We start from the raw sequence: 12,083 nt of genomic DNA, 5'->3' as shown, positions 1-12,083 counted from the left end.
ACTAATAATTTTATTTTGGTCATGTTTTCTTCCTGAATCTTCACCAAAATTTTGGTTTGTCTTCTTTCTTAAAACTTTGGGACATGTAAATAGGTGTTCAGGTTTTTTTAATTGATCCTTTAAAAAATTAATGCAAAGAGAAATTAATGCAAAGAGTTATTTAGCAGGGTTATTAGTTTGCTTTGTCATAAAGTACATTTGACAGAACAAGTTATGCTTTGTATAGTACACAGGAATCAAGGGCAACTGGGACACACATGTCAATAGTTCATTAAATTATAACACAACAGTACTGCTTTAGCACAATAGCACGATTTGAGTACTTCAGGTTTTGTTCCTTTTTATTATGGAAGGTTTTGTTGATTCAGTGGGATTGGCTTGAGCCATAGTAAAATAAATATCATATTCCTAATTTCTTTCTCTCAGCAAAACTTAGTAAGAAATTTAAGAGTTTTCAATATTTTATATTTTGGTGTTTCTCTTCATGTTATCTGCAATAAAGATTTTCCTTAGGGAATATTAAAATAATACTAGCTTTGCCTTTCAGTTATGAGAAAGAGGGTCGTGTCCGCAAAGTTGTAAAAGCTCAGCAGCTTTGGTATGCCATCATTGAGTCTCAGACAGAGACAGGTACCCCGTACATGCTCTACAAAGATTCCTGTAATCGGAAGAGCAACCAGCAGAACCTAGGAACGATCAAATGCAGCAACCTGTGCACAGAAATAGTAGAGTATACCAGCAAAGATGAGGTAGGTAGAAAAACTTCTGCCTCAGGTACTGAGAGAAGAATCTTAGGAGTTTGTGAATTATTTGTGAATCCCTCACATGTTTTCCCTTGAGTTGGGTGAAGGGAGTTTTTGTAGCTTGCTGTAAGCAGAAGGGCACTAAAATAGAGATTATAAAGGAAGAGGTGTGATGTGTGCTCTTAAATATCTTTTAGTCTGAGCCATGTGGAAAAGACTGTCAATTTTTTATTTCACACACATTGTTGTAATAACCTTTACTTGAGAAAAATGGCAATATATAGTTATTTAGGTTAGGGTTAGGACAAACACAGTAACGTGTTAGGGTGCTCATTCAGTTTAAAGTATGTAAGCATGAGAGAGTCCTTTCAGTGAATGGTGAGACGGAGTTCTCATCTCAGATCTTTAAGGTGATTCACAGAAGAGGCAAGGCTAGAAATGAGACATAGATTTGGATATTTTAAAAAGAAATTTATGGAAAAGCTTTCCATTTGGGAAGAACTGCCTGTATGACAGATCAGAGACAGGGATAGGTTTTGTGCAGTGAGTGTAAAAGTAAGTTTGTTTTGATGGAGCAAATACATTAAGGTTTGGTGTATGGAGAGATGGCTGCAACTGGGGGAAGGGAGATAGTACGTGAAAGATGGCATGTCTCAGACGCAGGAAAGCCCTTGTAGATTTCTGAAAGGAAAATAGCATCCCTAGGATGGGAAGGATGGCTCTTGCTTCTGGTTATAGAATGGCTTAGTGTGAGAAGAGGCTGGAGGTTAGTTTAAGGAGATTGTTGCGTTAGTCAGATGACAGGCAGCTTGGATATTGGATGTAAACTATGAAAATGAGGAAGAAGGAGCAGATCCCAAATTCTAGGACCTAAAAAAAACATGACAAATGAAAAGTCAGAAAGAAAATGGTGAGTGAGTTGAACATACTGCTAAGGTTGCAGTTTAATTTAACAAAGTTTACTGAGCACCAGCCATGTGTAAGACACTATACTAAGTGCTCTCTGATATAAATGAATGTGGCTCAGCCCCTGCCCTCTGGAAACTTACAATTTAGTTGGAGGAAATTGACATATACTCATGACTTATACAAGATAGATTATATTATAAAGAATAAAATGACCCTTTTTAAAACAAAAATCAGATCATATCATTCCTCTGCACAATACTCATCTTTGATTTTCCAACCCATCTAGAGTTCGTTCATCCTTTTTTTTAAAATTGAGATATAATTCACATACCATAAATTTCACCCTTCTAAAGTATACAATTCAGTGTTTTTTTAGTACATTCACAAGGTTGTGCAACCATCACTGATAACTAATTCCAGAACATTTTCATCACCCCAGAAAGAAACCTCGTACCCTTTAGCAGTCACTCCCTGTTCCCCTCTTCACCCAGGCCCTGGCACCGCTAACCTATTTTCTGTCTCTGGATTTGTCTATTGTAGGTATTCCATATAAATGGAATCCTATGATATTTGGTCTTTTGTGTCAGTTGTCCATGCTGTAGCATGTATCAGTACCTCGTTTCTGTCCTTATAATGCCCTGTGAGATCCTACACAACTGAGTATCCCACCTCATCTGCTCTTACTTTCCCCCTTCCTCACTGTGCTCCAGCTCTACTAATTTTATTGCTATTTCTCAAACATATCAAGCATACTCCTGTCTCAGGATTTTTGACTGTTAAAATGCTCTTCTCCCCAGGTAGCCACGTGGCTTGCTTTCTAACTTCTTCAGTTCTTTCTTCATATATCCCATTCTCAGTGAGGTCTTCCTTGACAACTCTGTTTAAAAATGGCACTCCTTCCATCCTTAGCCCCAAGACTCTGTTTTCTTTTCCTGCCTTATTTTTCTCCCTAGCATTTATCAGGCTTATGTGATTCAAGCTATGTTTTAAAAATGGGTACTTTGGCAACATGTGTAGAATTGAGTAGGTATGAAGGGCATGAGGGAGTCTAGGTGAGAGGAGTTAAGGGCTGTCAGAGTCTCAATGAGGGTGAAGTAGATGTGCAGTTTGGAAGAACTTTATGCAGTGATAGAAATGTTCTGTGTTGGGTGGCTACTGAGCACATGAAATGTGACTAGTGCAATTGAGAGACTGAATTTTAAATTTCATTTAGTTTTAATCTAGTGGCTGCTGTATTGGACAGTGCACATCTACTGACAGATATATATAAAAAATTATAGCACAATGTGGCATACATCTGATAGTAGAGCCATGTACTATGAAGCATATGGTTCTTTCCCCATCTTACCTATTTCACTGGTGCATGTTACAGTTCACATATATGAATAGGTTTTGGGATTTAGAAATGAACTGGTGAATGATGAAGAGAGAGGAGTCAAGATAGAAATTTAAAATTTTAATGTCAGCAAGTGTTAGAGGCTTACAGAGTAGTGTCATTGACACAGTGGAAGAAATAAAAATCGTGTGACTCTTGACCCTTTTTCTTCGAATTCCAGGTTGCAGTTTGTAACTTGGCTTCCCTGGCCCTGAATATGTATGTCACATCGGAACACACATATGACTTTATGAAGTTGGCTGAAGTCACTAAAGTCATTGTCCGAAATCTGAATAAAATTATTGATATTAACTACTACCCTGTCCCAGAGGTATGAATAGATTTCTCTGCTTATTGGTAATTATTGAAATCCGAGGTGGAAGGAGTTTATCACAGTCTTCTAGTCATCATCTAAATGGTTATCATTGGAATGGTGTGAGAAAACTGAGATAAAGAGAGAGAGTGTGTCACTTGTTACAGAATGTTGCTTTTACTGTTCATTAATGTTATCTCTTCTCTAAATCTGTTGGCACGAAGGCAAGCGTATCAAATAGATGCCATCGCCCCATTGGAATTGGGGTACAAGGTCTGGCAGATGCTTTTATTCTGATGAGGTACCCTTTTGAGAGTCCGGAGGCCCAGTTATTGAATAAGCAGATCTTTGAAACCATTTATTATGGAGCCTTGGAAGCCAGCTGTGAACTGGCCAAGGAGTATGGCCCATATGAAACCTATGAGGGCTCTCCAGTCAGCAAAGGAGTAAGTATATGGATGAAGTTTCTTTTTGCCTGTGAGTTCCTATGGTAGGCTGAATGGTAGCCTTCAAAAAGATACGTTCACATCCTAATGCCTGGAACCTATGACTGTTACCTTATTTGGTTTAAAAAGGGTCTTTGCAGATGTAGTTAAGGATTTTGAGATGAGGAGATTGTCCTGGATTATCCAGGTGGGCCCTAAATCCAGTGACAGTTGTCCTTACAAGAGACACAGAGAAGAAGAGGAGGCAACACAACCATGGAGGCAGAGATCGGAGTGATGCAGCCGCAACCCAGGACTACTGAGAGCCACTGGAAGCTGGAGAGGCAAAGAACAGAATCTCCTCCAGCCTGTGGAGGGAGTGAGGCCTTCCCAACGTATTGAGTTCAGGCTTCTGGCCTCTAGAACTATGAGAGAATAAATTTTTGTTATTTTAAGCCACTAAATTTGTGGTAATTTGTTACACCAGACAGAGTAAACTCATATGGTCCTTTTGTCCTCTGGAGTAAAAAGGATACTCTATTTAAAACTAATCATTGCTAAAATGACGTAAGTAGAATGCTAATAACTGTATTAGTTTTTTTTTTCTTTTTTGGCCGCGCCATGCGCAGCTTGCAGGATCTTAGTTCTCCGACCAGGGTTCGAACCAGGGCCCACAGCAGTGAAAGCGCTGAATCCTAACCACTAGACTACCAGGGAACTCCCAAGTATTAGTTTTCTGTTACTAAACTTAGTGGATTAAAACAACATACATTCAGTATCAGTTTCCATGGGTCATGAGTGCAGACTTGGGTTAGCTGAGTCTTAATCTCTGGATCTCTCAAAGCTACAGTCAGGATGTTGGTAGAGGCTGTGGTCTCATCTGAGGCTCAGGGTCCTCCTCCAAGCTCACCTGGTTGTTCATTTCCTTGTAACTGTAGAACTCTTGGCATCTTGCTTCTTCAAAGCCAGTAAGAGGGAGAGTCCCTCATTTCAAGAAGAGCCCAGTCCAGTCGCCCTTTTGAGGGTTTTCATTTGTTAGGTCAGGGCCACCCAGGATAATCTCACTTTTAACTAAAAAATTAACTGATTTTCACCCTTAATTGCACCTGCAGAAACCCTTCACATTTGTCATAGTTATGTGAGTGGCATCCATCATATTTCCAGGTCCTGTATACACTGAAGGGGAGGAGAATATAATGGCCTATACCCTAGAGGGGGTGGGAATCTGGGAGCTGTCCTAGAATTCCGCCATCCACACTGCCTTCATCATGGGTAGTATGATTCTCCTCCCTGTAAATTAAGATGTTATTTTTAGTTCTCACAGTTCCTGCTGATATTTAGGAACTCTGTATTGTTTGAAAATAAGTTTATTAGCTAAATAGATAGATTGAGAGGTAGATCAAGGCAGTTAAAAAAGATGAGGCTAGAGTAATTCTTTTACTGTACAAAAACAACATGCTTTCATAAATGTTAGAATTTCCTGGTTTGTAGATATGATAGGGGTCCTCTGAGAGGACTCAGCAGGGACATGGGGAAGAGGTAAGCCTTAATCAGTTTTCTTAGCCCGCTTCTAATCAATATGACTACATAGAAATTTGTCCAGGAAAGTCTCTGGTCCTTGTATTTCTTACACAGCTTTACCAAAAGACAGCATTTGTTGGGATGTAGGGGCATGGCAGTTAGTTATTTGTTTGGTTTTTGTCATAGTTTTAAATTGTTATATAATGATTTATCATAAATTTGGGTTGTTTATTCCTTAGATTCTTCAGTATGATATGTGGAATGTTACTCCTACAAACCTGTGGGACTGGAAACTTCTCAAGGAGAAGATTGCAAAGTAAGTAGAGATGTAAAGTGGCTTTGAAGTGAGGAAGGTTCGGGTTTTCAGCCTGGCTCTTTCGAACTTAGGTATGTTATTTTAGCTTCTGAAATTCATTTTTTCTCTTTTAAATGGGACTAAAATGACCTATCCATAGAACTATTTTTTAAAAAATGCTTCCTAGGACAATATATTTTATATGTATAGTAACCTGCAAATTGCTTGGCACAATGAAAGCATTTTAATACCTGGTAGGTATTATTATTATTAGTTGATCTTGTTTTAGGGGCTTAACTACCAAGATTAGGTAATTCTTTTTCCCTTAAACCTTCATATTTCTAAGTGTGTTTGCTTTTTAAATGTTTTTCACTTTTATTTATTGCTTAACCACATTGGGCACATAAATGACTTTCAATGAATTGATTGTCATAGGACTTCATTACGGATTTTGGAAGAGCTTTTGGAGGGTTTAATGTGTTAAACTGTGTGAAAGAAAAATGTAAAAATTGAAAAATGTAGACCTTTCCAACTAATAAACATAAGAGATTTGAGTGCAGGCAGAATGTTTTGCTGAATGTTTGTCATGTCTAGGTTAATGCATATACAAAGTGTTTAATGTTTGCAGAAGGAAGCAGTAGCTTTAAAATGCTCTTTAAAATATCTATTTACCTTAAAATTGTTTTGTTACTCAAATAATACATGTTAGATAATTTAGAAAACATACATGTGGAAAGGGAATAAAATGAAAATTATCCCAATACCATCACCCCCCAAAAAAACCTGTTTGTATCTTTTTGTCTGTCATCCTCAGACTTTCTTCTGAATGTGTGTATATGTGTATATTTACATGCAAATTCAATTTTTACAAAAATGGACCTGTACTCTATTTATTATTTTGTTTTTTCTCAAAATAATGTAGTTTAAATTTTTTTTATGTATAACTTTTTTAAATTTCAAAATTAATACATGAATACACATTCATTGTTAATAAAGTTCAAATATGGAAATAAAATAGAAAGTAAAAGCCCTTCTTTATACCTCTTCTGCCAACCATTTTGTCCCACAAAACAAACAAAAAAACCAACTTACTCCTTTTCTCAGAGATAACCATTGTGAATGGTGTATATTTTTCTAGACCTTTTGCAGTACATTTGCAGATACGCACACACAGTTTTATTATATAAATGAGATCAAACTTGACATGTTCTGAGACTTTTTATTTAGTGATTTATTTTGGAGATGTTTCTCTTTTAGTACATGCAGATTTACCTAATGTTTTTAGTGATTACAGACAATTCCATAGCTTGGATATCATATATATATGACTTCTCAAAGCATTTTCCTGTCTCTGGACAGGAAACCACTGTCCACTCTACTGAGGGAGTAAAGACATGGAGATAGTTGGTGATTTGCTTGATGCCTCACAACTAGAAAGTGACATAGAGAGGTTGAAAGTCCAGTTGTACAGACTCCATTAGGATGTGAGGCTCTATGCTAAGTGCTGTATGAATCCAGAGGTATGGAAAGTAGGAAAGATGAACTCTTTGTGCTTGAGAAACTTAAAACTAAGTAAGGTAAGACATGTAATACAAATAAAATATACGTAAAGGTACAGGTCACAGAAAATATTTGCAATGCAAATATTTGTATTTGACAGTGTTGTCTGCCTGGTCAGGAAAGATGTTCTAGAGTAGGTATCTCTTAGGTTGAGCTTTGAAGGATGTGCTTAGGACAGTTTGAAGATTTCTCAGAGTTCAGATACTATATTTTTAAGCACTCTCTTTGGCACTGAATAGAGTCAAAAGATGTTAGCATTCTTCTAGGAAATTTAATTAAAGAGGTGATAGAGGAAGTCAGGAATATACTTGGAGCATAATTTTCTCTATTCATTATCCTATTCGGGATAATGGAGCATTGTGGTGATAGAGGTCTGGTTCTGACCACTTTCACATCATTATGTTTCCCTAAAGGGCCTAGCACAGTGATCACCTAGGCACTTAGAAAAGAGTAAGGGTTGAATGAGTGTACCCTGATACAGGTGGGGACTCCCTAATAACCATGTGAGTGTTTCCTTGGGCAAGATAGCGTATCAAGTGCTGTGATTCCTAACTGGCATAAGTCATGGCATGATAAGGATTACCAGCAGTAAAAATGGTGCTAATTCTGTTTAGGAATCAGGCTTTTAGGAGAGGGCCAAGTTATACCACCCATACTGTGGAGTTGCATCCCTGTAGGGGTTAAATGCAGAAGTCAACATGTGAGTCTAATGGATGTTTGGTATTACTCGCAGCAACTGCATTTACTACAATGACTTAAAGTAGCTGTCTTCCTGACAGATTGTAGCTTCAGGACCAGCACCTAATAATCTCCTTTTCTTTAGGTATGGTATAAGAAACAGTTTACTCATTGCCCCGATGCCTACTGCTTCAACTGCTCAGATATTGGGAAATAATGAGTCAATTGAACCTTATACCAGTAACATCTACACTCGCAGAGTCTTGTCAGGAGAATTTCAGGTGAGAAGATCACAGCCAGACTTACAGGAAAATCTTTTAAAAGCCTGATATTGGGAGTAAATGCTACTCATATTTAGTATGCCCCTTTATTTTAGTGTCGGTGCAAAGTTTTGATAAAGTGAGTTATCATCTCTAATATTGTTTATGTTATTTCAGCATATAATAGACATTTAATAAATATCTGTCAAAAGAATGAAGGATTGAGGGTTGAGTATGAAAGCAACTTGATATTAGAGTTCACATTATGTTTAATCATTTTGTAATCATCGTGACATATACTATAACCTCATATGCTTAAGTTGATGATACTCAAGGTGTATAGAAGTATCCTTTCAGATGGTGGTTCTCAGCCTTGGTTACAAATTAGAATTTCTGATGGGCAGGACCAGTGTTTTCTTTAAGATTCCCAGGTAATTCTCATGTGCAGGTTGAGAACCACTAATTTAAAAGATACTTATTTGTGAATTTACAGATACTCTGAAATAAATTTCTGTAAGGTTTGGGGTGGGTACGTTTCTAATTTTCTTAAGTATTTATTGTGTCCTTACTTAAAAAGAAAAAAGAATCATTCTACATACCCAGCTTAGGCAGCATTAGCTCTTTTCACTTTTGCAAATACCATATGTTATGTTTTGAATAACAGATATCAAGATTTTAGAGGAATATAGCTTTCTTGTGGTGGGATAGGTCTCTCAGTTTTATAAAAAATAGAATTTACCAAGCAATCTAATGTTCTTCAGTGATCTTATTTACTTTAAGCTCCAAGTCTGTGATCCTGTTTAGGCCCTGTCATTGTTGTTTATTCCTTCACATCTTTCTCCTTTCCGTTGCAGATTGTAAATCCTCACTTACTGAAAGATCTTACTGAGCGGGGCTTGTGGAATGAAGAGATGAAAAATCAGATTATTGCATGCAATGGCTCTATCCAGGTACAGAATGAAAAAAAAAAGTGTTCTCTTCAGGAGCTGCTAAGTTGGTAGTTACACTGGTAACTTCTCACTTATCCCAGGCAATGTAGAGAAAGAATGGCTATTCACTGTGGTCATATAGGCTTTTGTAGCTCTGTTCAACTCTGCATTGCTGTGCTAGGATTAAATACATCTCCACATAGCTAGGCCTTACCCTGTTGTTTGTGCAGCAATATAAAGTAGTGGTTCCCAACTTCTCTGCACATTAGAATACATTGAAGAGCTTTTAAAATCCTGAAGCTTAGGTTGTACCCCATACCAATTAAATGTCTGGGAGTGAGAGCCAGGCATCAGTATTTTTTAAAGACTCCCTAGATAATTGCCAAGTGAGTCAGAGTTTGGGGACCAGTGATATAAAGCCTGAAATTAGAGTCAAACTTAATTAAAAAGTATGATGGAGAATTGAAGACTGATAGTCCAAAAGACAGAGCCAGAAATAGTGTTTAACAGTGAAATATTTGCAACTGAGAATCAAGAAGCATTTATTTATTTGTAGATAGAGGCCTCTGGCTAACTATTTGTCTGCTTGGCAACACAGATAAAGATTCTTGTAACATTTCTATATTTGCTGATGGAAACTGTAGCATTAGCCAGTCTGTGTTTTGATGCAAGCTAACCCTAGACCTAAGAAATAGGAAAGCCTTATTTCTGTTGACTCCAAATGGAGTTTGTGGAGTCCTAGCTTATTTAAAGGGTTTTGCCTCATTGCTTCCTTGGGTCATGTCCCTGTGAGTTACAGCCCTGAGTTTTTGTATTTTCTGCAAAACTCAAGGGTCATTTATTGTTGCTTAGCTCTGACTTTTCAGTGAATGTTTTGGCCATTAACCAATTAAAGATGAATCTTAAATAACTATCACCAGATTGATATTTTGTTGTTTAGATGGGGTCTTGTTTGACTTCATAAACCAGAAGTGAGTAGTCTTAGGAAACTTAATAAGGATCATACTGTATTAAATGGAATGGTAGGGTCAGATCTGGCTGGAAGTAGAACCAAGGCCAGACCCTGGGGGTCACCATTCTGTTAATCATACTGCTTTCTTCAACCAGAGTGCCATAAACATTTGATTTCCCTTCTTCAGAGCATACCAGAGATTCCTGATGACCTGAAGCAACTTTATAAGACTGTGTGGGAAATCTCTCAGAAAACCATACTCAAGATGGCAGCCGAGAGAGGAGCTTTCATTGATCAAAGCCAGTCTTTGAACATACATATTGCTGAGCCTAACTATGGCAAACTCACTAGTATGCACTTCTACGGCTGGAAACAGGTTAGTGGAGGAAGTCAACCAACTTGGGATATTTTAGAATTGGAACCGAGTTTTATATTCTAGCTACGTATTAAGTAATGCCACCTGGAAGTTCTTTCACTTTAAGTCCAGTATGTTAGAAACAACTGATGGGTTTTATACCAGATTAAGCTCTCACTTTGGATTTTCTTATTTCTTTTAGTATTATTTTATTCTAAGCTTGAAACCTTGGAGATACCTATGATCCTTCCTTTACTCTCCATGCACTCATTCACCATGTGGTGTCAGTTGTTCCTTTGTACTATTTCTTGAATGTCTTACTTTCTATTCCACTGCTATTATTCTTAACTTCTTAACTGATCTCTTTTCTTCTGGTATCTCTACTCCAGGCCATCTTGTGTACTGCTACCATTCCTAAAATAAAACTTTACACATGTCAACCCACTTTTCAAAAATATCCATTGTTTCCCCACTTTATCTATCTACAGGATAAAAGCCAATCACTTAGCTAGTCATTGCCAACTGTAAACGCCTGTGAGTCTATAATGTATTCTTATTCCCTAGCAATATTCTAGGTGTTTATGTAGAATTATGAATTTATTTTTTTATTTAACAAACTTTTATTGAACTTATACTATGTTCCAGGACTGGGGATACTGAATAGAGGATGGTGATTCTTATCCTTGAAGTAGTCATAATCTGTTCTTATACAGAGATACAGTCTAGACCTCTAAATAGTTATAATCTAAGGCAGACATGTTTTCTTAGGCACACTTGGAAGTCATACACATAAAAACAAACAAACAAAAAGACTAGAGAACAAAAATATTTGACATTTTCAAAGAGATAAGCTTGTTTTAGGGGTGAAAAGGACAGAGTATACTGTCTGACCATCTCTTTCTCTCTTTAAGCATTTTTGAGAGGGCTTCCTAGAGGAGATATAATTCTAAGTTTAGAAAGCAATTTGACCTGGTTTATGGAAATGTATTTTAAACATTGGTCTTGAATGTCTAGTGTTCTCACAGCTTCTCCTAATTTGTTGTATTTACTTCCCTTTTAGGGTTTGAAGACGGGGATGTATTATTTAAGGACAAGACCAGCAGCTAATCCGATCCAGTTCACTCTAAATAAAGAAAAGCTGAAAGATAAGGAAAAGGTATCAAAAGAAGAAGAGAAGGAGAGGAACACAGCAGCCATGGTGTGCTCTTTGGAAAATAGAGATGAATGTCTGATGTGTGGATCCTGAGGAAAGGCTTAGAAGAGGCCAGCCATTCTTTATTAGGGAAACTACTTCTTGAGCATAGATAGGTGTAGTAGGTTTGTTTGAAGTGATAAGGCTTTGCTGGACCTTATTGCAGCAAAAGGATCAATTGATTTAAAGTACTGTTTCTATATAAGTGTGAAAGTAATGATTTTTTAAAATTGATATATTGGGAATCAAAGTAGATGTTTTAGGAATGCAAAAGAAGTCATCTTGTAAATAGGGAGTGATTAAGTAGGGTTTCATCACCCATCTGGCACCCCTTTTCTGGTGACTTCAGTTTTGGTAAGGAGACTTTGACTGGTGTGTCCATAGAAGCAAAACTGACTCATAACACGTGAGAAGTGCTGACAGGACCTTTATCTGGATAAGGTCCTAATAGGTCATTCTGAAATAAAGATAAACATTTCTAAATGATTGTGTGAGACTAATTTTGTCATTTATTTTCATACAAAGGTCAAATTTGAAAAAGCATTTTTTGTTATTTGAGAGTTCAGGGAAGAAATT

The 12,083-nt window shown here is 37.1% G+C and overlaps 1 protein-coding gene across 6 annotated transcripts in view; it reads left to right on the top strand.

Annotated features, from left to right (window-relative positions):
* The window catches only part of RRM1 (ribonucleotide reductase catalytic subunit M1), a 42,185-nt gene extending 30,195 nt beyond the window's left edge, over positions 1-11,990 (top strand). For all 6 annotated transcript variants that reach the window (XM_082340323.1, XM_082340321.1, XM_082340325.1 and 3 more), the window contains 8 exons: positions 548-749; positions 3,209-3,358; positions 3,565-3,786; positions 5,526-5,602; positions 7,965-8,100; positions 8,934-9,029; positions 10,148-10,336; positions 11,376-11,990. In XM_082340323.1, coding sequence (XP_082196449.1) covers positions 548-749; positions 3,209-3,358; positions 3,565-3,786; positions 5,526-5,602; positions 7,965-8,100; positions 8,934-9,029; positions 10,148-10,336; positions 11,376-11,561 — 1,258 coding nt within the window. In that variant the 3' untranslated portion in view covers positions 11,562-11,990. The remainder of the gene's footprint in view (positions 1-547; positions 750-3,208; positions 3,359-3,564; positions 3,787-5,525; positions 5,603-7,964; positions 8,101-8,933; positions 9,030-10,147; positions 10,337-11,375) is intronic.
* The last annotated feature ends 93 nt before the right edge of the window (positions 11,991-12,083 follow it).

The sequence above is a fragment of the Balaenoptera borealis genome (assembly GCF_965194805.1).
Source record: "Balaenoptera borealis genome assembly, chromosome: 11".
Classification (NCBI taxonomy): domain Eukaryota; kingdom Metazoa; phylum Chordata; class Mammalia; order Artiodactyla; family Balaenopteridae; genus Balaenoptera; species Balaenoptera borealis.
The sequence above is the reverse complement of the archived record's forward strand: the minus strand, read 5'-3'. Positions and strand labels throughout refer to the sequence as shown.